Genomic DNA, 23,853 nt, shown 5'->3' on the forward strand with positions numbered 1-23,853 from the left:
AAATGAGCTGAACGGGAACGAGCTTTGGAGTTTACGACAGAATGCCATTCTCCAAGCAGATATCAGATCATATCATTTCTGCGACCGTTTCAGCCACTTAAGACATATTACCAGCACGTTCAGGACTCAGAGTGTACTTGTCATAGATTATGTCTCAGTGGTTCCAAGATAAGTCTTCCAGAATATATCTTTGAAAAATGTTCGGGAATGAGACCCAATGTCTATGTGTTTGTACTGTACAAAGCTCTTTCCTTGTAGAATCCTTGTTTTTGCTGTGCATTGGGATGAGGGTGACGTCCGTTTCTTCCTCTAAAACTATTTAATCTCCTACACCCTACCCTCAAACCCATGTATCGGTGGGAGGAAAGCCATGCCATTTGAGAATGTGAAAGTGCACCTTTCAACTTTGTCATTTTCGCTAATATATATATCCTCTTCTACAGCACTTATATTAGTCTTTATTTGTATTAGTCACTCTTAGCCTCTTAGTAATTTTATTAGTCATTCATCTACGTATATGGAAGAATTGATGGCCAGAGTGGCCCGGTAGATCTTTTATTGGTCACTCTTAGTCATTTTATTAGTCATTCATCTACGTACATGGAAGAATTTATGGCCAGCGTCATTCTTAGGTCGACAATCAATCTGTCGAGTTGGTATAAAAGTCTGTCCCTTTAACCAATCTGCTTCTAGTGGCTGTTCCCAGACATGCCATTTTGTGTCAGACCACATCACTCCTTCCTGTCGCCAATGGTTCCCCTCGGCTGCGTGAACATGGCGGGCAGCTGTCACAGCTGAAACCCCATCACACATTTCTACATTTCAAAACATTCGTGGAAAAATCTATACATTATAAATAAACTATGCTGCAGGTGAAGTCTCTATAATAAAGTTCAGTCCGCATGCCAATTAAAACTGAAATGCATCCAACACTCCTGTGGTTTCTGATGCACCAGCTGGGTGTTATAAAGTTTTATGCCAGTGCTAAAATCATCTTCCCCTATGTCCAACATTATGTTCCATATCTACAGTATGACACGTGTGTTCTTGTTGAAGTTTGTTGTTTTTTTATTGGTCTTTTTCCCCCTCCATTTTCCTCCGATTTTCTCCCATCCCAATGTTAGTCGTATGCCAATTCCCAGTCCCTTCCTGGTCGCTGCGCACTTACCCCCCACAGTCAGATCATCTGGGAGAGTGGAGGCTACCACGTGCTTCCTCCGACACACGTCCAGCCAATCACCGCTTCTTTTCACCTGGCAGCGCGGATTCTCATCGAGAGGGCGTAGCGTGTGGGAGGACCACACTATCCCCCTCGAGTCCTATCCGCGCTTAGCAGGCGCCCCGACAGAACTGTAGGAGTCGCTGTTTACAACGACCCAGACCCACCCCGCCAGCTTCTCCCACCCTCTAATACAGCCAATTGTATTAGTGCAGACGGCCAGCCAAGCTGGTGACAACCCCGGAGCTGTGAGCTGGATTCGAACAGGCGAATCCAGCTCACAGCTCCGGGGCTGGTGACGAACGCAATCTCCGCTCGGCCACCTAACCGCATAGTTATAACATGTATTAATAATACCATATACTGTAAAACCTGAATGAAAACGTGACAATCACAATTACTGGAGTTGCAAGGTTTTCATGCAATAGCAGCTGAACATGAGGCTAAACATTTTCTCATTTCCATACTGAAGAAGAATGCACTCAGCAGAGGGCAGACCTCCGCCAAGGCTAAACAACCCCCCCCCGCTTTGCCGTGACTGTCGCATGAAACGTTTTACTGGTAGATGACAGAAGTTAAAGTTCAAGTTTCTTTATTTGTCAAGTGTTAAAGTGTTGTGTTAACAACATTCATGTATGTTAACACAAGGTCAACGTTATGTGTGGAGAGAAACGGCTCAGCTCAGCAGCAAGAGCACTAGATTCTATTATTCTATAAAATGTTATACAGTATGTCAATACTTGTGTCAAGACGCACTTCTTCAACCATTATCTGAAAAAAAAGGAAAAAAATCTAACCCTAACTAACCTTATAAACCCACTTGTCCTAATAAACTAACCTACACTGTAACACGCAACACTTTGATGAATATTGTTACTCAGCTGATAGAGTTGTATCCTTCCTGATGACCTGTCGTACAGAACTTGTAAGTCGCTTTGGATAAAAGCGTCAGCTAAATGACTAAATGTAAATGTAAATGTAGATGCATCAGAGCATATAGAGGTAAAATAAAGTAAGATAAAGATGGAATAACATAAGTAAAAAAGAAAAATCCTAGTAAAAAGTAATAAACACTATATACATATATGAAACTTGTATGTCAAATTAAAAGTGACGTGTATAAAGTATTGCACAAGTGGAAAGAGATTATGAGAGAGTGGAATGAGAACTACACTACTGTACATATACGACAATGAGGATTTGTGTGTAAAAGTGACAAGTGTATACAACAGTATTGCACATTGGGTATGTAGCAGTCCAGATTCAATAGCAGCAGTCATACTAATAATAATAATAATAATAATAATAATAATAATCATTTCTTAGATTTATATAGCACCTTTCAGGAAACCCAAGGCGCTTAACAGAAGAGGGGGGCAAACTAAGGGGAAGGAAATCAGCCATAGTTGATGTTTTTATGTAAACTGTGCAGACATCGGGTAAGCAGATATGAGAAGTGGAATATTAAGTTTTACGAGTTGAGAAGCCTGATGGCCTGGTGGTAAAAACTGAGTTTGGTTGTACTGCAGCCCTGCTCCTGTATCGTCTGCCAGACAGTAACAGGGAGAACAGTCTGCATGCTGGGTGGCTATGGTCCTCCTTGATGATGCTGTGTGCCTTCCGCATGCACCGCTGATGAAAGATATCCTGGATGGTCGGGAGTCTGTTGCCGGTGATGTGTTGTGCCGCCTCCACTACTCTCTGTAGTGATCTGCAGCTGTGGGCAGAACAGTTCCCGTACCAGACAGCGATGCAGCCCGTCAACAAGCTCTCCATGGTGCACCTATAGAGGTTTATGAGGATCCTGGGTGTTCATCATGACAAACAAACAAATTCTCCTCAGGAAATAGAGCAGCCGGTGAGCGTTCTTGACCACTGTGTCCGTGTGGTGTGTCCAGGAGAAGTCCTCGGTTACTTATGTGCACACGAGGAACTTAAGCTGCTGACCCTCTCAACCTCAGCCTCACCTGTGTAAATGGGGAGATGTCCGCCCCCCTGCTGTCTCCTGTCGTCCACAATCAACAAATCAACAAAATCATCTCTTTAGGTTCACTGGCGTTGAGAGAGAGGTTCTGTACGACTAGCAAGTCAAGAGATACGCTTGTTTAAAATTGGAAGGTTTGGCCTGATGGAGGCACAAGAGGAAAGGTCATGGGGTCAGCAAAATTGAAATCAAATGTTATGGCAATCCTGACACTCCTTTCCGAGATATCTTGTTGTCAGTTTGGCCTAATGGTGGTTCTACCGGAAAGGTCATGGGGTCACCAAAGATCATTAGGTGTCTTCCTCTTCGGGTGCTGAAGTTACACAGAAACATCTGTGACTGTACGACAGATGGGTCCGCTCATTTAGGCTAATGGTGACACTCGAGGAAAGGTCATAGGGTCACCAAAAGCTTTCCTCCTCTTGGGCTCAGGAATGTGCACAGCAAATAATTTTTCAAGATATCGCATTCGTACAGACCTCCTTACTGGTTGTTGTGACCCTGGGTCATAAAGGTTTGAGATATTGTATATTGTGTACTTCTGTTCTGTTACTCATCAGTTCACTTTCCTTCCTGCATGTGCTGGTGTGTGTGTGTGTGTGTGTGTGTGTGTGTGTGTGTGTGTGTGTGTGTGTGTGTGTGTGTGTGTGTGTGTGTGTGTGTGTGTGTGTGTGTGTGTGTGTGTGTGTGTGTGTGTGTGTGTGTGTGTGTGTGTGTGTGTGTGTGTGTGTGTGTGTGTGTGTGTGTGTGTGTGTGTGTGTGTGTGTGTGTGTGTGTGTGGTGGCTGCCACTGATTGGCTCGGCTATCACCTCTACAGCCATATAGTCGCCCCCCTGCCTGCAAACATTGGAGGCAATCTCAACCTTCCAAACCCCAACCTATTTGTTTCAGTTCCTGTTTTTTTATTTATTAACTTTGTAACATTAGTTCGGGGAGCCGTAAGTGTGGGCTCCCTTTTGTTTTTCGATTCTTATCTCACGTTGATATATAGTCAAGGAGTCAGGTGTATATCCCTGCATTTTCTTTTCATAATTGCTTTATTCCCCAGTTTAGTTAGATTATTTAAAAGGTTGTTTGTTTGTTTGTTTGTTATTCTGGCTTTGGCTCACTCCGAAGCCTACGCTTCCCTTTTTCATCTTCGTTTTTATGTCATTATAATAAATTGTTCATCTTTTTGCCATTTACTTGAGGTGAGCTTTAGGGGAATTGGGAGTAGAGGGTCCATATTTTTGTTGTGCTTTTAGGTATCCCCCTAGACGGAGAATAACACTGGCGGAGGTAAGTATATAGGAGGTTGAGAGAAATGGTTTCGGCCCCAATGACTTGCATTACTAACAAACTGCCAGCCCCTCTCTGCTCGCCCACACTCACCGGCCTATCTCCCCTTCAGAGGGAAAGGAGAGGTAATTGACTGTATCTGGTGAAACACAGGTTTCTGCAATGTTCCCCGTGTTGACGTCTGCAGTGACACGTGGAGACCCATCTTCAGCATGAGACAGACAGCAAGTCGCTTTATTATAGTCACAGGAATCTCAAGCTATTCTGCTCTGGGTAACGTTAATATCTTAGTCCGTACTGTACTATATGTGAGGTGTGCTTACTGTATAGGCTATAATCTCAAGCAATTTAAATCTAATTCATTTTACATCATTATCATTTGATATCCAAATTAGAACCCCTTTCTGGAACTTTCCATCCATCCCTAGTGGTACGGATACCTCCGTTTGGCAATAGCTGATTAAGGCTATTCAATGTGCCATGTGTGAGTCGATTCATGGGGGTTGGGACTAGTCCTATGTGAATTATCGTGTTGATTCATGGGGGTTGGGACTAGTCCTATAATTCTATTGTTGATGCATGGAGGTTGGGACTAGTCATATGTGAATTATCGTGTTGATTCATGGGGGTTGGGACTAGTCCTATAATTCTATTGTTGATTCATGGGGGTTGAGACTATCTTATAATTCAATTGTTGATTCATGGGGGTTGAGACTAGTCTTATAATTCAATTGTTGATTCATGGGGGTTGGGACTAGTCCTATAATTCAATTGTTGATTCATGGGGGTTGAGACTAGTCCTATAATTCAATTGTTGATTCATGGGGGTTGAGACTAGTCCTATAATTAAATTGTTGATTCATGGGGATTGAGACTAGTCCTATAATTCAATTGTTGATTCATGGGGGTTGGGACTAGTCCTATAATTCTATTGTTGATTCATGGGGGTTGAGACTAGTCTTATAATTCAATTGTTGATTCATGGGGGTTGAGACTAGTCCTATAATTATATTGTTGATTCATGGGGATTGAGACTAGTCCTATAATTCAATTGTTGATTCATGGGGATTGAGACTAGTCCTATAATTATATTGTTGATTCATGGGGGTTGAGACTAGTCCTATAATTCTATTGTTGATTCATGGGGATTGAGACTAGTCCTATAATTATATTGTTGATTCATGGGGATTGAGACTAGTCCTATGTGAATTATCTTGTTGATAAATGTGAGTTGTGACTAGTACCCTGTAGCCCAGTGGTCAGTACCCTAACCCTCCACAGCACCAGCTCAGTTCCCAAACTTTTCAGGCCGCGACCCCCAAATAATTCAATTGTTGGCATCACAAAAAAATCATCTGGCGACCCCCCCGCGGCGGCTCGCGACCCCCACTTTGGGAACCCCTGAGCTAGACTACATCAGTACCCTAACCCTCCACTACTCAGCTGAAAGTCATTAAGAAACTATAATTGGCTAAATATATATATTATAGAGAACTTTGAACTGTAGCTCTTCTGGATTTAAAAACACATTGGACCCTGGAGGATGTTAGAACAATCAATACATTTGTCTTGGCAGTTGATTTTTCTTTTACTAAAAGGACTGCACATACGGCTACTGTGTTTGAGTCACTCTTCAATGCAATGAGTCGAACTCCCATCTTCCAAATTAAAAAAGCCAATTGAACCATTACGCTGAACCAGCCAGACACTTTGAACTGATGAGGAATAAAGCATTCAAGCATGTGTTCTCTGTGCCCTAATTAAAGTGAGCGATGGAAACCAGTTATAATTTATTTAAATTGTCTATGTAATTATTAGTCTTCGTTTCAAAGTATTACAGCAAAACTGTATTGAGTAGGTTCATAATCTTTGACGGAGGTAAAGATTATTTAATTATTGTACTGATTATTTAATTATTGTACTGTTACAACCAATGAAGGTAACTTAATCTTTGAGAAAACCAATCTTGAAAATGGGGGTATACTCGCCAGTCATGCTGGAGCACTATCTCAACATCTTTTGATTAAATGGTCTGGAAACCCTGAGGTACAATCTTGTACCCATAACTTTTTTCTCAAATGTAGAAACGCAGATCTCGTTTAATTATGCTCAACTCTGCTCCCGTCAAATGTCAGACAAATTGAATAAAACCCGCTATGTTGAGAAACTCCTATGGTAAAAGACCCTGGTAAACGGTTTTCCCTGATGAAGGTCCTATGACTGAAAGCTAGGCTTTTGTTTCATTGAAGACACTTCCATGGACCTTAGTGTGCAGAATGTTCTTTCCTCTTTTGTTCTGGCACCTTAGCGTATTCATTTGCCGTGAGTTCTGTGATCCTTTCAAAAGACCATAGGCCAAGATATGTGTGGAACCAGGCGGGTCTTACAACTATCATGTGGCTGTGCAGGTCTATAGGTTACCAAGCAAACACAGTTCAGTTCACACTGGGGGATGATGGAACATCAACATAGAGCAACACAGCGACATACTGTAGCAACATAGATATTCAAGCGCTTCCAGAAATGTTCTTTTAACCTTTAGGAAATGCTTGGAAATACCCAAGAAAATCTTTGTTTACAAAATGATTCATAAAGTAGGGTGTCAAGTGGGCCGTCTCAAGGGTCTGAAATTCAAAATTAATCTGAAATTCACGTGATATTGGCTAGTTGACGCACTAGTTCCAAACAGACATTGTGATTGGACAAGATGTCACAGTTCCTACATGGCTTTTTCTCTGTCGCTCTCTCTCTCTCTCTCTCTCTCTCTCTCTCTCTCTCTCTCTCTCTCTCTCTCTCTCTCTCTCTCTCTCTCTCTCTCTCTCTCTCTCTCGCTCTCTCTCCCTCTCTCCCGCTCTCTCGTTAAGTCAGGTGTAGAGTGCAGGTGTGCACTCTCAGGTGTCAGTGGAGCAGCTGATTGAGGCCAATTACGTCAGTGATATAACCCCGCCCCAGATGTCATCAGGCTGCCAGATCGTAACTTCGTATTTCCCAGTTAGTCGTGTTATTCTGCTCTCTCGTATTGTTCTCTAGTCCATTGTTCTCCGACCGTGTCTAACCCTTTGTTGTCCTCCTTCCCCGCAGTCCTACCTGGCTCTTCACCCTGATCTCTGGCTCTCAATAAGACGTGCTCTGATCCCTGCCTGCCTGACAACTCTCCTTGCCTTTTCCCGGAACGTATGAGGACCTGCACCCATTTGATCCCTGCCTGGCTGACTACCCTGTACCTGTTTTGACCCCTGTCTGGCTGACTATCCTGTACCCGTGTATCGACTCATCATGATGAATTGAAAATGGGGGACCCTGATGTAAACAAGACGAAAGTCTTTCTCTGGTCTGCATCCCCTTAACAATTGTGTGTATTGAGCCATACTGTATTGTACCCATTCTGCAATCTGTTAAGCTGTAGCCCTATTTTCAGAAATGTTACCTAAAGGTACATGCCTAAGTAAATGTTAGATTGCTCCACTTCTACAAGGTCAATTTGCATGTTCTTGGTATCTAGGAACATCTAAGGACCTGGGGGTATAATTATAATTATATAAATTATAATCCATTTAAATTATAAATCCATATTTGACCTTGAACTTGACCTTGACCTTATTATGGCCAAATCATACATCTATGGACAGGGAGAAGGCTCCTCTTTCCAATGGCAGTGTTAAATCAGGATTTAGTCATTTCCTTTTTTTTGCGGTTTTATGATAATGCCGATATAATATGCCGATATGTGAGGCGTGCGCCAAAGTACACATTACCACCCCCGACTCCCAGGGCTCTATCTCCATCAATCATTTGGCGATCTCGAAAATATTTTGGCCAGGGTTGTAGCCAATGAGTGTGGCTTTCCAAGGATACCCCATGTGGGGATCTAATACGGTCTGTATTGATCGATTTATGATAAAAACAGCAGGGTCCCCCAATTGGGGGACCTTACAGCTTAACAGGTTTTATAACATTTTCAATCAATCAATCAAGACTCCTGCCTGTCTGACTCTCCTGTCCCGTGCACGCCCCTGGACTGTATGAGTACTCCCCCCGTGTATCGACCCATGCCTGAATACCTGATTATTCTTATTATTAAATATACCCAAACTGGGTTTAAACAAGAACTGTCTGCCGATTCCCCTTAATCGGCACATTGGGTTCAATATGTCGAGTCGTGACACAAGAGGCTTTTAATCACAGTATAGGAACTGGTACCTTACATCCCTTAGCAACATGGAACAAATAGTTGTTGGTGAAGGACCTAAATAACCTTTTTTTGTTAAATAACCTAGTTACTCTTTGTCATTTGGCCAGGGTTGTTACCCGAAAAAGGCGTCAGCGATTAAACAAGCTGTTCAGAACAGCCCTTACTGTGATGTCACACCAAGGACACAAACAATCAATACGCTTTAAGTTCTTTTCAAGTAAGGAATATTGCCTACTTACTTAACCTTCTGTGGTGTGGTAGTGAAAGGGTTAACCTTCTGTAGCGTGGTAGTGAAATGGTTAACCATCGGTAGTGTGGTAGTGAAAGGGTTAATCATCTGTAGTGTGGTAGTGAAATGGTTAACCTTCTAATGTGGTAGTGACAGGGTTAATCTTCTGTAGTGTGGTAGTGAAAGGGTTAACCTTCTGTAGTGTGGTAGTGAAAGGGTTAACCGCCTGTAGCGTGGTAGTGAAAGGGTTAACCTTTTGTAGTGTGGTAGTGAAAGGGTTAACCGCCTGTAGTGTGGTAGTGAAAGGGTTAACCGTATGTAGTGTTGTAGTGAAAGGGTTAACCGTCTGTAGTGTGGTAGTGAAAGGGTTAACCGTCTGTAGTGTGGTAGTGAAAGGGTTAACCTTATGTAGTGTGGTAGTGAAAGGGTTAACCCTCTGTAGCGTGGCAGTGAAAGGGTTAACCCTCTGTAGCGTTGCAGGGACAGGGTTAACCCTCTGTAGCGTGGTAGTGAAAGGGTTAACCCTCTGTAGCGTGGCAGGGACAGGGTTAACCCTATGTAGCGTGGTAGTGAAAGAGTTAACCGCCTGTAGCTTGGCAGTGAAAGGGTTAACCCTCTGTAGCGTGGCAGAGACAGGGTTAAAGCACTAACCTGTGATATGGGCTGGTTGACGTAGACCCAGCCGGTGACGGGGTTAACCGTCTGTAGCGTGGCAGGGACAGGGTTAAAGCACTAACCCTCTGTAGCGTGGCAGGGACAGGGTTAAAGCACTAACCCTCTGTAGCGTGGCAGGGACAGGGTTAAAGCACTAACCCTCTGTAGCGTGGCAGGGACAGGGTTAAAGCACTAACCCTCTGTAGCGTGGCAGGGACAGGGTTAAAGCACTAACCTGTGATATGGGTTGGTTGACGTAGACCCAGCCGGTGACAGGGTTAACCCTCAGGTACTCCGGCAGCTCCAGAGACATGGAGTAGGTGACGGCGGCGTTGGTGCCGAAGTCGTCGTCGTGAGCTGCCACGCGCAGGAAGCTGGTGCCGATCATGGTGTCCTCTCTCAGGAAGTCTGGGACGAATTAATGAAACTTTTTTATTTAAGTTTAAGTATAAAAACAAATATCTGTTCATTTGACATAGACAAAAGATTAAAAAAAATATTAAATACAACAAAAAGAGAAACAGATAAACAAATCATAGTTCACCCTGTTCGAAAAAGGAGTAGGAAGTTTAAATTCCTACCCCTTTTTAACTATTCATCACAAATTATATAATTTTATTTATTTATTTATTTTTCTATTGTTAATTATATGTATACATGCTGTATCTCTATACAATTCAATACATTTATATATATAAAAATACATGTATATAAATATACATATAAATATAATAATACGGTATATAATATATTATACTAAATAAATACCATATGATATACATAATTTCTTCTATTATTTTATTTACATCTTACACATACTCCCAATCAACACACTTCCTCTTCCAGATACTAATTTAAAAGATTTTTAAACTGATTTATGTTTGTACTCTGTTTTAGCTCCAGACTGTTACACAAGTCCACCCCACAGATTAGACAGGAGCAATCCCCGTACATAAGAGACTTGTTAGTCTACCCTGGATACCGCCTGCCTGTTTGCGTTTCCATCCTCTGTAGCGCTCACTGTCTGCCTGCGCTTATGTCCCCCGCTGCACTTTGTGTTTGAGAATGACAGAACTAATTCTCATCTGTGCTATTATTAACTATTTCCACCATTTCCCGACTGCTCGGTAATAAAGAGTGAACTGAACTTGAATTGCTAAGAGACGACTAAAAGACGGTACGCTCAGTCCTCATGGGTTCGCGAACACCTTGCCTTTATATTTTGTATTTTATTCAAACAGGTCATACGAAAAACAGATGATGCGACAATCGATTGACACGCCGAACTAGTTTCGCCGTGGCGTGACATGATATGATGTCGCTAGGCGGATTAGGAGGGATTCATCTGGTATCACTCACACTCGTAGCGCAGGCTTTCAAACTTGGGGCTGTTGTCGTTCTGGTCCAGGATCTGAACATTGAGCTGGCAGATGCCGATGAGCGGCTCCTCCGCCCAGTCGGTGGCCGTCACGGTGATGGAGTACTCCCTCTGACGCTCCCTGTCAAAGCGCCTGGCGGTCACGATCACTCCTGGAAACACACGGTAACAACATGTCTTTTCATCTTCCCGTCTATCCATCCACCGGCGCATCAACGTCTATACCAACCCACAACCGCTCACCGACCCATCATCTGTTCATCCATCCGTCCGTCCATCCATCTGTTCATCCATCTATCTGTCCGTCCACTGTCCATCCATCCGTCCGTCCGTCCATCTGTTCATCCATTCATTCATACATCCATCCATACATCCATCCGTCAATCCATTCATCCATTCATCCTTCCATCCATTCATCCATCCATCAATCCATCCTTCCATTCAGTCATCCATCCATTCATACATCCATCCATACATCCATCCGTCAATCCATTCATCCATCCATCCGTCAACCCATTCATCCTTCCATCCATTCATCCATCCATCAATCCGACCCATCAGTTGAAGAAAAGGTACAAGCAGCCGGCAAACAAGCGATTAACGTCGTATCCAGAAAATGGCCAAAGTCTTCTGTCAAGTGTTGTTTTTTTTCTCTCCCTCCAAAGAGTTATGATTAAGTGGTTTAGGAGGAGAAACACGAGCCTGAAAGGACACAGTATCATAATGGCTCCATTTGTTATGGTTTCATTACTGAGTAACACTTTTGTCCTCCTATCAATCCTGCGTTTATGATTAACCATCACTTTGTGTACGGTAATGTCAGGCTGCCCTTGAACAGTATAAATTAATGGATGACTGATAGAGGACAGGTAGATTGAGGTTAAGTGGGCCAGCATTTGAAGGGGAACAATGGCCATCTTTTGAAAAGGTATATTATTTAGGGGGTAGTACGACATGTTAGCCCTTTCACTACCACACTACAGACGGTTAACCTTTCACTACCACACTACAGAAGGTTAACCTTTCACTACCACACTACAGACGGTTAACCTTTCACTACCACACTACAGAAGGTTAACCTTTCACTACCACACTACAGACGGTTAACCTTTCATTACCACACTACAGAAGGTTAACCTTTCACTACCACACTACAGACGGTTAACCTTTCACTACCACACTACAGAAGGTTAACCTTTCACTACCACACTACAGACGGTTAACCTTTCATTACCACACTACAGAAGGTTAACCTTTCACTACCACACTACAGACGGTTAACCTTTCATTACCACACTACAGACGGTTAACCTTTCACTACCACACTACAGGCGGTTAACCTTTCACTACCACACTACAGAAGGTTAACCTTTCACTACCACACTACAGACGGTTAACCGTATGTAGTGTGGTAGTGAAAGGGTTAACCTTCTGTTGTGTGGTTGTGAAAGGGTTAACCCTTTGGTAGTGTGGTAGTGAAAGGGTTAAGGGGGAAGAGGCAGCACTATACTCACACCTGCGCATTCATAGAGAATTCATCAAACCCTTTTGGGGAGAGCGTGACGTGGGAACGGAACAGAGCGTGAAATAACAGGAAGATTAATACTTAAAATACAGATTCAATAACAGGTTGACTACCATATTCTGGAAGACAAAGCGCTTGTAAAGCTAGGACGGGTATAAGTAACATTTCTGTAAGTTCTTGGTTTTTCTGTAGCCATTGATTTTGTGAGTTTACTCTCTGGAAAGCGCGAGCGGTTCAGGCAGAGGGCCGGGTGATCGAATACGCAGAGGCTGTGTCAGGCAAGTGCTCTCGTAAATTTCAACGTTTGCTTTTTGTTTTACAAGTCGGATTCTGAAGTCACGCTTACCGGTGCTGTGCGGAGTTGAGTGAGAGTAGCAATGGTGATAGTGGTTGCAATATGTTGTCATTATGAGTCAGGAAATGGACATTGAGAGTAACTGCAGACATGTATCAAGCCACGACCGTGCAGTACAACGAGCCCTGCCTGCACTGATGCCCTAACTCACAAAATCAATGGACGCTGGAAAACAAACAAACTCAGAAATGTAAGATATACCTGCCTGCCCTAGGTTAAAAGCTTTTCCTCTTCCAGAAAACATTATTCTGCCTATTATTGAATATGTATTTGCAGTTTTAATTTCGCTGCAATTTCGCGCTCCATTCATTTCCAACATCGAGCTGCCTGACGAGATTACTTTGATGACGCTCTCCCCAAAAGGGTTTGAAGCGCGTTCTCGATGAATGCGTAGGCATGAGCTTTTTTCGAGCATGTTGTATTACCCCCTAAATAATATACATTTTAAGAAATTGCTGTTTTTCCCCCTTCAAGTACTGGCCCACTTAACCTCCATATAGGCTGTCTTATCAGTCATCCATTAATTTATACTGTCCAAGGGCAGCGTGACATTAATAATTATTCAAATTACTATAATGATAATTGGAAATGTCTTTTTTCTAATGCATCCCTGGCATCGACCTCATATTGCTATTGAGAATATGTATGAGAAACATGTTACATTCATTGCAGTATTCAGCTGATCTAAATGATTTAAAAGACAATTCCAGTTATTTGTGATCTAGACCAGGGGTCGGCAATTAGGTTTGGCGGCGGGCCAATTTTTCCCCAAGCCATTGAATGGCGGGCCAGAACCAAAAACAATGGCTAATTTAATATAATGATAGTGAAAAATGTTTAACTCTGTCAAAATAAACGAGCTGCATAGGTGGCATAATAAACTGTAAATGACATATACATGCACTGAACATTATACCTTTGTCTTTTTTCCATTGCGCCTCTCTATCGGTCTATCCTACATTACGCGCGCGCAACCGTCTATCTGACGGCCATGGACCGGTTTAATGTTGAATGTTTAATGTTAAAACTATTGATTTATATGGAATTCGTTAAACTTATCCGTTGTCTTACTTATTATTATACTTATTGAATCTCAAACAAGCCTCGTCTTGTTAAATGAGACGGTCTGGTCTACGGAGGAGACTGGGGCTGACGCATCCAGATTGGGGAATCCCCCGCGATCGATTATTGACACTTCCGCTAAATATATTAATCTAGCTACTAACTGGGGAGACTGATCAATTACGGATAAAGGAATATAGTGGGACGATCGATTATGATAGTTAACCTTGTTAGATGAAGCTGCACTGGAAATGGAACTAATGGACTTCCGAATGTCTCGTAATTCAAATACCTATAGCACCGTAATTTCAGGAGCTTCTTGAAGCACTCTTTTTGTTTAAAGTTAATTGCATTGTTTTTGCATTGTTTTTAATTGCATTACTGTTCACATGCATGTGTGGTGCCGTCAGTCATGAATAAATATAAAGCTTGAACTGGTGTTTTTATTTCATGGACTTGTGTTTCCCATTTCAGCACCACGTGCTGTCCACCTCACTTTGAGCAAGCCTATATATATGGTACATTGCACCTCACTGCCTATACCTGTTATTCACTCTCAACATGGATAAAACATAAAGTATGCATATAATAAAAATAATATGATGAAAATAAAATAAATATCATATTCTCAAAATAAACTGACGGGCCGGAAATTATTGCTGGCGGGCCAATTTCGGCCCGCGGGCCGCCTATTGCCAACCCCTGATCTAGACCCTCATTTTATTTATCATCTGGCAAAAAAACTATTGATTTGGACCAATATCATGTTGATCATGAACCACAATGAGGTTTTTGGATGTAATTTGTCAGTATGATAGCAGAATAGTAGTGTCTAGTGAATGTGTATGTGATGTATAGATTGGGGGGGGATGACCACATCTAACGGTGCCAGGTCAGAGAGGGCAGAAATGTGTTTGCCTTAGCAGACGGTGATAGATGGTGGTTCAGAGCGAGCAGGGTGTTAGTGAGCACCACACTGAGCGAGCAGACTGTTTTGAATTCCCCAGTACATCAACAAGCTGATAGCGGCACAGAGCGAGGGAGAGGGGTGACATCCTTTTTTTTTTTTTTTTTTTTTTACTTTTTTTTTTAGTGTTTATCGCTTTTCTGGTCAAGCATGACCGACAGAAACAGGTTGAAATGGGATGTAGAGCAGGGGAAGACATTCTGAGAAATGACGGCGGGTCCGGGAATCGAACTCGTGTCCCCCAGATCCGTGACGAGCACGGTTTTCCCCGACGCAGAAATAGCGCCGAGATATGCTGTGAGCTACGGGAGCTCCCAGAGGGGTGACATCCTTAATGAAACAGTAATGAAACGTTTTGATGTGTGAAAGGTTATAAGCAGTTGTCATGATAGCGCGTCGCATGACAACCAGAAGAGGGGCGGGCCGTCGTTGTTATGACGAAAATCATATAAATCTAACAGTGGTTCCTGGGAAAGGGCAGACAATCAGACCAAAGAAACGAATCCCACAGGAGGGAAGAAATCATCAGAGACTCTCATCCCTCTCACCCTCGCCAGTGGGGGGGAATGACACATCATCATTAGCTTCGGCTAACGGGAGAAGGGTTCTGGCTAGACAAGGCCTGAGCCACCATTGGACTGAATAGCAGAAGGACGATAGACTGAACACACCAAAAGATCATTAGAATAGACTTCTGTTAACATCTGAACTGAGGCTTCTGTTTATGAAAATAAACAACGCTTTTCCTTGTAAGGTAGTACGTTGTCGAAGTGTCGAATTCTTACGAAGGTGGAGAATTATTATGGTTTGCGGATCGCACTAACGGGGAGAGATAAGGATTGTTACAGCCAGTATATGAGACGTCGGGATCATTAAAAGTACACAACGCAGAGGGACCATGGAGAGGTGATAACACAAGAAGACGTGATACCGGCTGATTGATCAGAATCTAACACTAGGTTGAAGATACCTGGAATTATTCTTTAAAGGGACACATTTAACACTTTGAGTGTCACGGGTCCGTTGCCCCGGAACCCTGTTGCGTGCCACCACCCACTTCAATGACAGAGCTCTCATATTTGCAAACGCATAAACTATATCTTAAATGATGGCTATGTGTCTAATATGGCCGTCGCTTATCAATGACTTGTTTGCAGTCAACATCGTCAAAACGGATTGTTTTTTAATCGGTTAATTTCCGTTTTATACCATTTTGAAAAACGCTCGTTTTTGGAAAGTTTCAGAACATTTCAGAAGATTCTGTGATAATCGCCCTTTACTCGAATACACTGGAATACACAAAACACGTTGTAATTTTTCGGCCTATTTATTAATCGTTTTCAAATAAACGCTAGATTATCGATAGTATATGTGTACTTATGCACGCTATAGAAGCGGGCTGAAAAATCCATTATCTTATTTCCTGATTGCACACACACACAGACACACACGTACACACATATGGCACACACTGATATATAGGTGAAAATAGCTCTGATTATCCCAAGACTGGTAAAATAGATTCCTTACCTCAAATCAGATGTTCTACAAAAAGATTATTCCAATTCCTGATCGCCATTCCAAATATCGACCGTGTTTATTGATCCAACGCTGGGTACTGGAAACACACATTTTCCGCTGTTCTGGTGGTGGGCGATTACTTGGATCGTCTCCGGTTACTTGTCTGACAAGTAAAATGTGGAAGCAGGACTTTTTTTTCTCCATGCGTTTCATTCAATCCAATCCAAAGGGGTGCAGTACCATCCGGAGAGACGATAGGGGGCGGTATTTTCCCTGTTCGAGTTCAGACAGATCCCCACTGGTAACGTGAGGCTAGATTGATGAAAAATTTATGGAAATCGATAATAAAAAAATAGCGATAAAAAACTAGATCTCTCGTCTCTCTGGCACTCAACGGTTGGCATGAACTAACGACAAATCTCGTCGTTGGCACTCAAAGTGTTAAGGTGCATTGAGTGAGGACCATGTAGCCACACATCATTTAGCTTTGAAAGCGGTTAATTCAGTGGAATATGGCAGAGTTCTTGTGTCCCATCGACTGTACTATCTCTCTCTCTCTCTCAATTCAATTCAATTCAAAAAGCTTTATTGGCATGAAATTTCACAAATGTTGCCAAAGCACAATTATGACATAAACAGCAAACAACATTATACAATCTCTCTCTCTCTCTCTCTCTCTCTCTCTCTCTCTCTCTCTCTCTCTCTCTCTCTCTCTCTCTCTCTCTCTCTCTCTCTCTCTCTCTCTCTCTCTCTCTCTCTCTATGTCTCTCTCTCTCTATGTCTCTCTCTCTCTCTCTCTCTCTCTCTCTCTCTCTCTCTCTCTCTCTCTCTCTCTCTCTCTCTCTCTCTCTCTCTCTCTCTCTCTCTCTCTCTCTATAATGCCTAGCCAAGCATGTCTATTGAGGACAGTGTCGACTCAACTGCTAAATTACATGTTTTTTCCACACAATTGTGTGCGTGTTGCCTGAGTCTACATGGAATCATCAAATCATAACGCATCATTAAAGTTTTAACTTCTTTACCTGCACAAGAGTTTTGTATATCCTGAAAATGGCTTCTTAGCACTGTTAGCACGAGACATTGGGCCTCGTCTAAGAACAATACACACAGAAATGATCTTAAATTGTGCATACAAACAGTTTAAGAGCAATTTTGTGACATTCGCCAAATTTCTCCTATTTTGGATTTGCTCCTTGGTACGATCACATTTTAAGAGTTCTGCTAAACTGGGCTGTCCTGATGGCTCACCATACCATACTGTACTGTGTAATCGCTCACCATACCACATACTGTACTGTGTAATCGCTCACCATACCACATAATACCGTGTATTCGCTCACCATACCACATACCGTGTAATCACAACGTCCTGGGTCCTTCTCTCAACCCACAATTTCCTGTCACTAACGGTCCTATCCAATAAAGCAGAAATGCCCTTAAAAATATCTTGAAAAAATACAAATAAAAAGAGTTCTGCAGAACTGTTGTTCGAGGGTACAGTCCCACTGCTCAACAAGAGTGAAAGTACACAGATCATTAATCATGCTATTAATATTAATGCTAGTGTTTCCATGCATAAGACAAATGTTGTATTCATATTGGTGAACATGAAGAAAATACCAATACTGAAAAAGAAATATAATGCACATCACTACTGCATAATCTTCATGAAGATGACCTGGAACCAACTGGAGAGAACAGCTCAAGACAGAGATGCTTGGAGATCACTTGTTGACGGCCTATGCCCCAGAAGGGGTAGCAGGCGTAAGTAAGTAAGTAAGTACTGCATAATCATATTTAAATAATTATAGAAATAAATAGGCCTAATAGTAGTAATTAATGGGTATAGGCCTATCGCCTATCTAAAAAGGTATAGTAAAAAGGCATATAGTAGTGGGAGAACACATAAAAGGTTTGAGAATAAGTTACTTGGTACCTCATTACCTTTGGGATTACAAGATGCTTGCTTTTAGAGTAGATTGCCAGCATCATCAGTAGGCTATATGGCTTGAGCCTTAGGTGTCTGCTTTGATCACTATAAAGTAATGTCAGACTGGACACACACGGTCTTCAATCCGTTCCAGAGATAGAGAGAGACCTCCCTCTGTTCTGCTCCTGCCATGGATCACCTGGCAGCAACTGGCAATACGTCTCTATCTCTTATTTCCTCCAGTTCATGTTCCTTTTGATGACAGCAGCAACACATGTTTCTGTGCCGCTCCTGTAGTTCTCCTCGTCCTTGGCTGCAGCCGCTCTTCCTCTTTGCTCGGCTCAGACAGCGGCGCTTCTTTCAGCATTCGTAAATCGTTTTCTTTCTTAGCTTTTTCTGAGCTTTTTAGGCGGCGTGTTATTGGGAATAACATGGTGCTATTAAAATGGCTTCACCGTGTCCTGCACACAACGCTACGACTGGCCTTACGCAGTATTTGGGGGGGGGGGGGGGGGGGGCAGGCGATATTTATGCTAATTAGAAAATGCATGGCCACGCGCATTCGGTTAAAGAACAGGTGGCGTTCAGTTTGAGGGATTAAGAATGCTTCATCGGTCCGATGTTGACTTCTCATCAGCACTTCTCCCGAGAGCTCGTTTAACCATTTCACTATCACACTACAGAAGGTTAACCCTTTGTCGTGTGGCAGTGAAAGGGTTAAAGCTGTGGCAGGCCATTTCCGAGAAATGAGCGAGAGTGAGTTGACCTGCCCAGCAGAAAGAGAGCGAGCTCTGCATCACTTGTCAAGCTCGTGCATGCGCGCAACTAAAGGTTCTCCACGGGCTCCCGGAGGTCTTCCGTTTCTGACCCTGGCAACACCACTTGGCGGGCCAACAAACATCTGATTGGCCAAAACCAACATCTCCCTGCATCAATAACCAATCAGATGTCTCTGGCCTGCCAAGTGGTGTGTCCGGGTTCGCATCAGAAAACTAAGACCAACCGTCGCGCAAGTACACGCAATGTTCAAAGGGTTATGTGATAGTAAAGGGTTAACCTTCTGTAGTGTGGCAGTGAAAGGGTTAACCTGCTGTCGTGTGGCAGTGAACGGGTTAACCTTCTGTGTATTGTCGCAGTGAAAGGGTTAACCGTTTGGTATTGCGGCAGTGAAAGGGTTAACGTCCCCCTATGGGACTATTTTCATCTGTCTGACTGCAAACAGCTGTTCCTCCATCTTACTCTGCCAAGTGGTTCTTGTACTCTGTATCACTAGTAATATATTCTAAATAACCGGAGAGGCCATTTCATCATCACCATAGTGTGTTAGTGCTACTTATGCACTGACCCTGAGGAAGAGCGGTTAGTGTTCTCTGTGATCTGGGAGTGGTGGAGGATGAATTTTATTTAGTTGTTCACTGCCCCTTATACACCGACTTGAGGAGGGTTTTATTTGAGAAAGTTCAATTTGTAAATCCGGATTTGTTTTGGCAACTTATGTTGAGTTGTTTTTTTGTGGAGGAGATTTTCAGTTGTTTGCAGGATTTATGGAGAAAGCATGGCACTTGAGACAAAACACATTATATCCTATATAATTTTATATGAATTCCTCTTGTTTCTTTGAAGTACATTGTTTACAGCTTGTTATGTTTTATTTCGTTTTCTTTTTTGTGGCCATCTTGGTCTATATACTTATTGTTAAGTATGCTATATACTTGTTTATGTGTCTTGTAAGCCCATATGGGCTGGGCATACATCTGTATGTAAGACACAAAAATAAAAAATATCATATCAATCAATCGATACTGCATGCATCGTGGTATCTGACACTGCACTGGTTCTGATTCTGAAGCCAGGTACTGTATCTCCTGGTTCCCCAGTGTGAAGATCCCATATACCAGGGGTCACTAATAGGCGGACCGCGGCCCGGACCCGGACCCAGACCTTTCGGTACTGTAAAAAAAATATATAATTTTTTTTGGTAAAGTCCGATGACGTCAACGTTTCGTATACCGCAAAACGGAACCTATGAAATTTGTTGCACGTTCACACGCACAATACACGCTTACCTAGGCTTTGACTTGATTCAACAACAAAGCAGTCGGGGCAATGGCAAGCCGAAAACGGTTAAAGTTTACAAAGCTAGATGCAGACAACGCTTGCTGCAATATTATATATTATATATATATTAACAAATTGTTCCAACTAAATAATAATGATAATAAATAATTATAATTAATATTTTTTTACAACTGAGGTAGGTAGGTAACATTTTTGACTAAAGTACAGAAAAAAAGGTACCGGTATCGGTTCAAATGTGAACGGTACCCAACTCTAATCATCAGCCACAAAGAGAATGGAACTATTGACCCATGATGTGCTAGCACAGCTGGATGAAGCCATTCATAAGGCTCCATGCGTAGGCTTAGCTGTCGATGAGTCCACTGATGTGTCTGACGATGCTCAGCTGTTACTCTATGTAACATCTACCTGGCCATAAAGGAGGTGTTAATGAAGAGGGGAATAGAGATGAAACAGGTGCTTTCAGTATCCACAGTGGAGCCCCTGCCATGGTAGGGAGAGAGAAAGGAGCTGTGGCTAGAATGAAAGAGGACAATCCTGAGCTCATCTCTCATCATTGCATAATTCACAAATCGGTCCTGTGCTCCACCCTGTCAGACGAGTATGCTGAGGTGATGAACACAATGATGAGAATGATGAACTTTCTCAGGGAATCCTCTTTCCATCAGCATTGCAAGCTCAGGGAATTCCTCAGGGAAGTTGATGCAAATGCTGATGACCTTCTGCTGCACAACAGCGACCGATGGCTCAGCAAAGGCAGGGTGTTGGAGCGCTTCTGGTCTATCCAAAGGGAAATCGCAGCTTTCCTGGCACAGCTGAAGAGCGTGAAGGCAACACCATTTAAAAAATGTTTAGAAGATGAGAAGAAGATGGATATTGTATGTGGCTTTTTTGGTTGATATCACTTCACACCTGAATTAACTGAATTTAAAGCAACAGGGCATGGACAATTCAGTTTGTGACCTGATGACAGCTGTCTGCTCCTTCCAGAGGAAACTTGTTGTTCAATGAAGACCTGCAGGGAGACTGTGTACACTTCTCAACACTGCAGGAACAGGTTCAGGGACAGCGAGATCTGTCTTCTTTTGTTGACTTTGTTGAAAAGCTGATAAGCTGTAAATTTCAGCAAACGTTTTGACAGCTTCAGCCTTTGTACAGCAGGTCACCCTGTTCATTCAGAACCCATTCCTCATCACAGATGTCAGGGGGTTCTCAAAGGAAGCACTTCAAGTGGGCAAATGCTGGGCCTCTCCAGATGCACCTCGTCGATCTCCAAGAAGATGTGGCGCTCAAACAGCATTTTGTAGGAACTGACCCAGCCACTTTCTGGATCCAAATGGTCTCGGAGACAGCTTTCCCACTTCTGAGGAAAGTTGCCCTGTACATCTTGACCATGTCTCGCTCCACATACAGCTGTGAGTCCTTATTATTTATAATCCCTCCAGTTCAATGTGAATATTTACAATAAATATTGTTGAAATATTATTGAATTATACGTTATTTATGTGAGGTTTTGTCCGCTGCTCACCAACTTTCTCTGTTTTCTTTAAGCCTACTGTTTAGGAATTCCCTTCTCACTCACTCTCTCTAGCCCCCACCCTCTCGTTCTTTACTCTCGTTTACTCTCAGTGGCCACACCTGGACTACCTGTCATTATGTGTTTGATTGGTCTGGTGCCGAACTCACACTTTTAGTTCGATTATCAATTACCTCTCGCACCTGTGGTGGCAGGCTAATTAGTTCCCCTGTGGGCTTTAAGTACCAGGGCTCTTCCCCTCGTTTCGGCGTGGGGTCGTGTTGTAAACATGCCGTATCATATTCTCAAACATCAAGACTCCTTCGGGAGGTCCTCTGTTCTGCCTATGCTGTTTTGATTCTCCGGGGTAGAGATGTTGCTCCAGCCTTCGCCTGCTGTCGCCGTTGCCTGAGGGGGAGACTGGTCTGCGCTCCCTAGACTTCCACGGGAGGCATCCCAGTGATCCACTTCAGACCCCCACGCAGCTATCGACCTGACGCACATCCAGACCAGCGCGCAGACGCGCATCTTCCAGACCTTCGAGCTTGGCACGCTCCTCCGTACCAGCGCACAGACGCGCATCTTCCAGACCTTCGAGCTTGGCACGCTCCTCCGTACCAGCGCACAGACGCGCATCATCCAGACCTTCGAGCTTGGCACGCTCCTCCGTACCAGCGCACAGACGCGCATCTTCCAGACCTTCGAGCTTGGCACGCTCCTCCGTACCAGCGCACAGACGCGCATCTTCCAGACCTTCGAGCTTGGCACGCTCCTCCGTACCAGCGCACAGACGCGCATCTTCCAGACCTTCGAGCTTGGCACGCTCCTCCGTACCAGCGCACAGACGCGCATCATCCAGACCTCCAAGCTTGGCACACTCCTCCACGCAGACGCACCCCAGATGCGTCTCTCGGTTCCGGCGCGCACTCCAAGCAGTGGCGCACCACTCTGACCTCGGCTCGGACAGCCGGCTCCCCGGTGGCGACGCTCTCGCCCCGCTGCCTGTTCCAGCACCACTCTGACCTCGGCTCGGACAGCCGGCTCCCCGGTGGCGACGCCCTCGCCCCGCTGCTGTTCCAGCTCCTTTACGCATTATACGCATTACGTCTGGGTGAGTTTATTTGACTGTCTTGATCATCTCCGTTTTCGTGTGTTTCTTAACACTGAAGATAACCACCTTTTTAATCAGACAGTCACTCACCCAGCGTGTGCCTCTGTTTGTTTTCACTGGGATATTATTTTGGACGTTACATCTCCCACTGTGTGTTTGTTCACACCGAAGATAGTATTCACTTTTGGATTGTTTTTGGAACTTTGCTCTTTGTGTATTTTACACGAAGATAGTTTTTACTTTGATAACTTTTGTATTTGGACTAGTCACCTCTCCTGCATCTGCTCTGTTTTCCCCTTTGTACTTTAACCCTCTCCTCTCTCCCTCTCGGCCGCCGTTACCCACCTCGGAGATCTGCCGAGAGAGTTCTGCAGAGCGGCCCTGATGTTTCCCACCAGTCCTCCCAGTCCTCCCTGTCCCCAGCCCGCCTCCGCGGGCCTCTGTCCCTGTTCTCCCCTTTCTAGTCCTCCTCGTCCCCAGCCCGCCTCCGCGGGCCTCTTTCCCTATGTCCCCCAGTACCTGTCCCTCTGTCCCTAGTTCTCCCCTCTCTAGTTCCTCCTAGTCCTCCCGTCCGGTCCTCCTAGTTCCTCCCTGTTTCTTCCAACCTTCCCCTAGCGTTCCCTTAGCCTTCCCTTAGTGTTCCCTTAACCTTCCCCTAGCGTTCCCTTAGCCTTCCCTTAGTGTTCCCTTAACCTTCCCCTAGCGTTCCCTTAGCCTGTTCCTTCCCCTCTTGTTATTTCCAGTATTTTGTGTTTCTCCCTTAAAGGGACAGTGCCGGTTTCCCTTTGTTTCAATAAATGCCCGTTTCTTGGCTTACCCTCATACCTGTCTTGTGTTGTGCGATTGGGGTCG

General features: G+C 43.7%; 1 protein-coding gene across 1 annotated transcript in view; it reads right to left on the reverse strand.

Moving 5' to 3' along the window:
- LOC311247722 (neural-cadherin-like) overlaps positions 1–23,853 on the reverse strand; it is a gene marked incomplete at both ends in the record, with an annotated part of 169,534 nt that overhangs the window by 26,139 nt on the left and 119,542 nt on the right. The window contains 2 exons of the mRNA XM_084338728.1: positions 9,793–9,965; positions 10,917–11,087. Of these exons, the coding sequence (XP_084194854.1) occupies positions 9,793–9,965; positions 10,917–11,087 (344 nt within the window). The remainder of the gene's footprint in view (positions 1–9,792; positions 9,966–10,916; positions 11,088–23,853) is intronic.

The sequence above is a fragment of the Notolepis coatsorum genome (genome assembly GCF_963971535.1).
Source record: "Notolepis coatsorum genome assembly, contig: SCAFFOLD_397, whole genome shotgun sequence".
Classification (NCBI taxonomy): Eukaryota; Metazoa; Chordata; class Actinopteri; order Aulopiformes; family Paralepididae; genus Notolepis; species Notolepis coatsorum.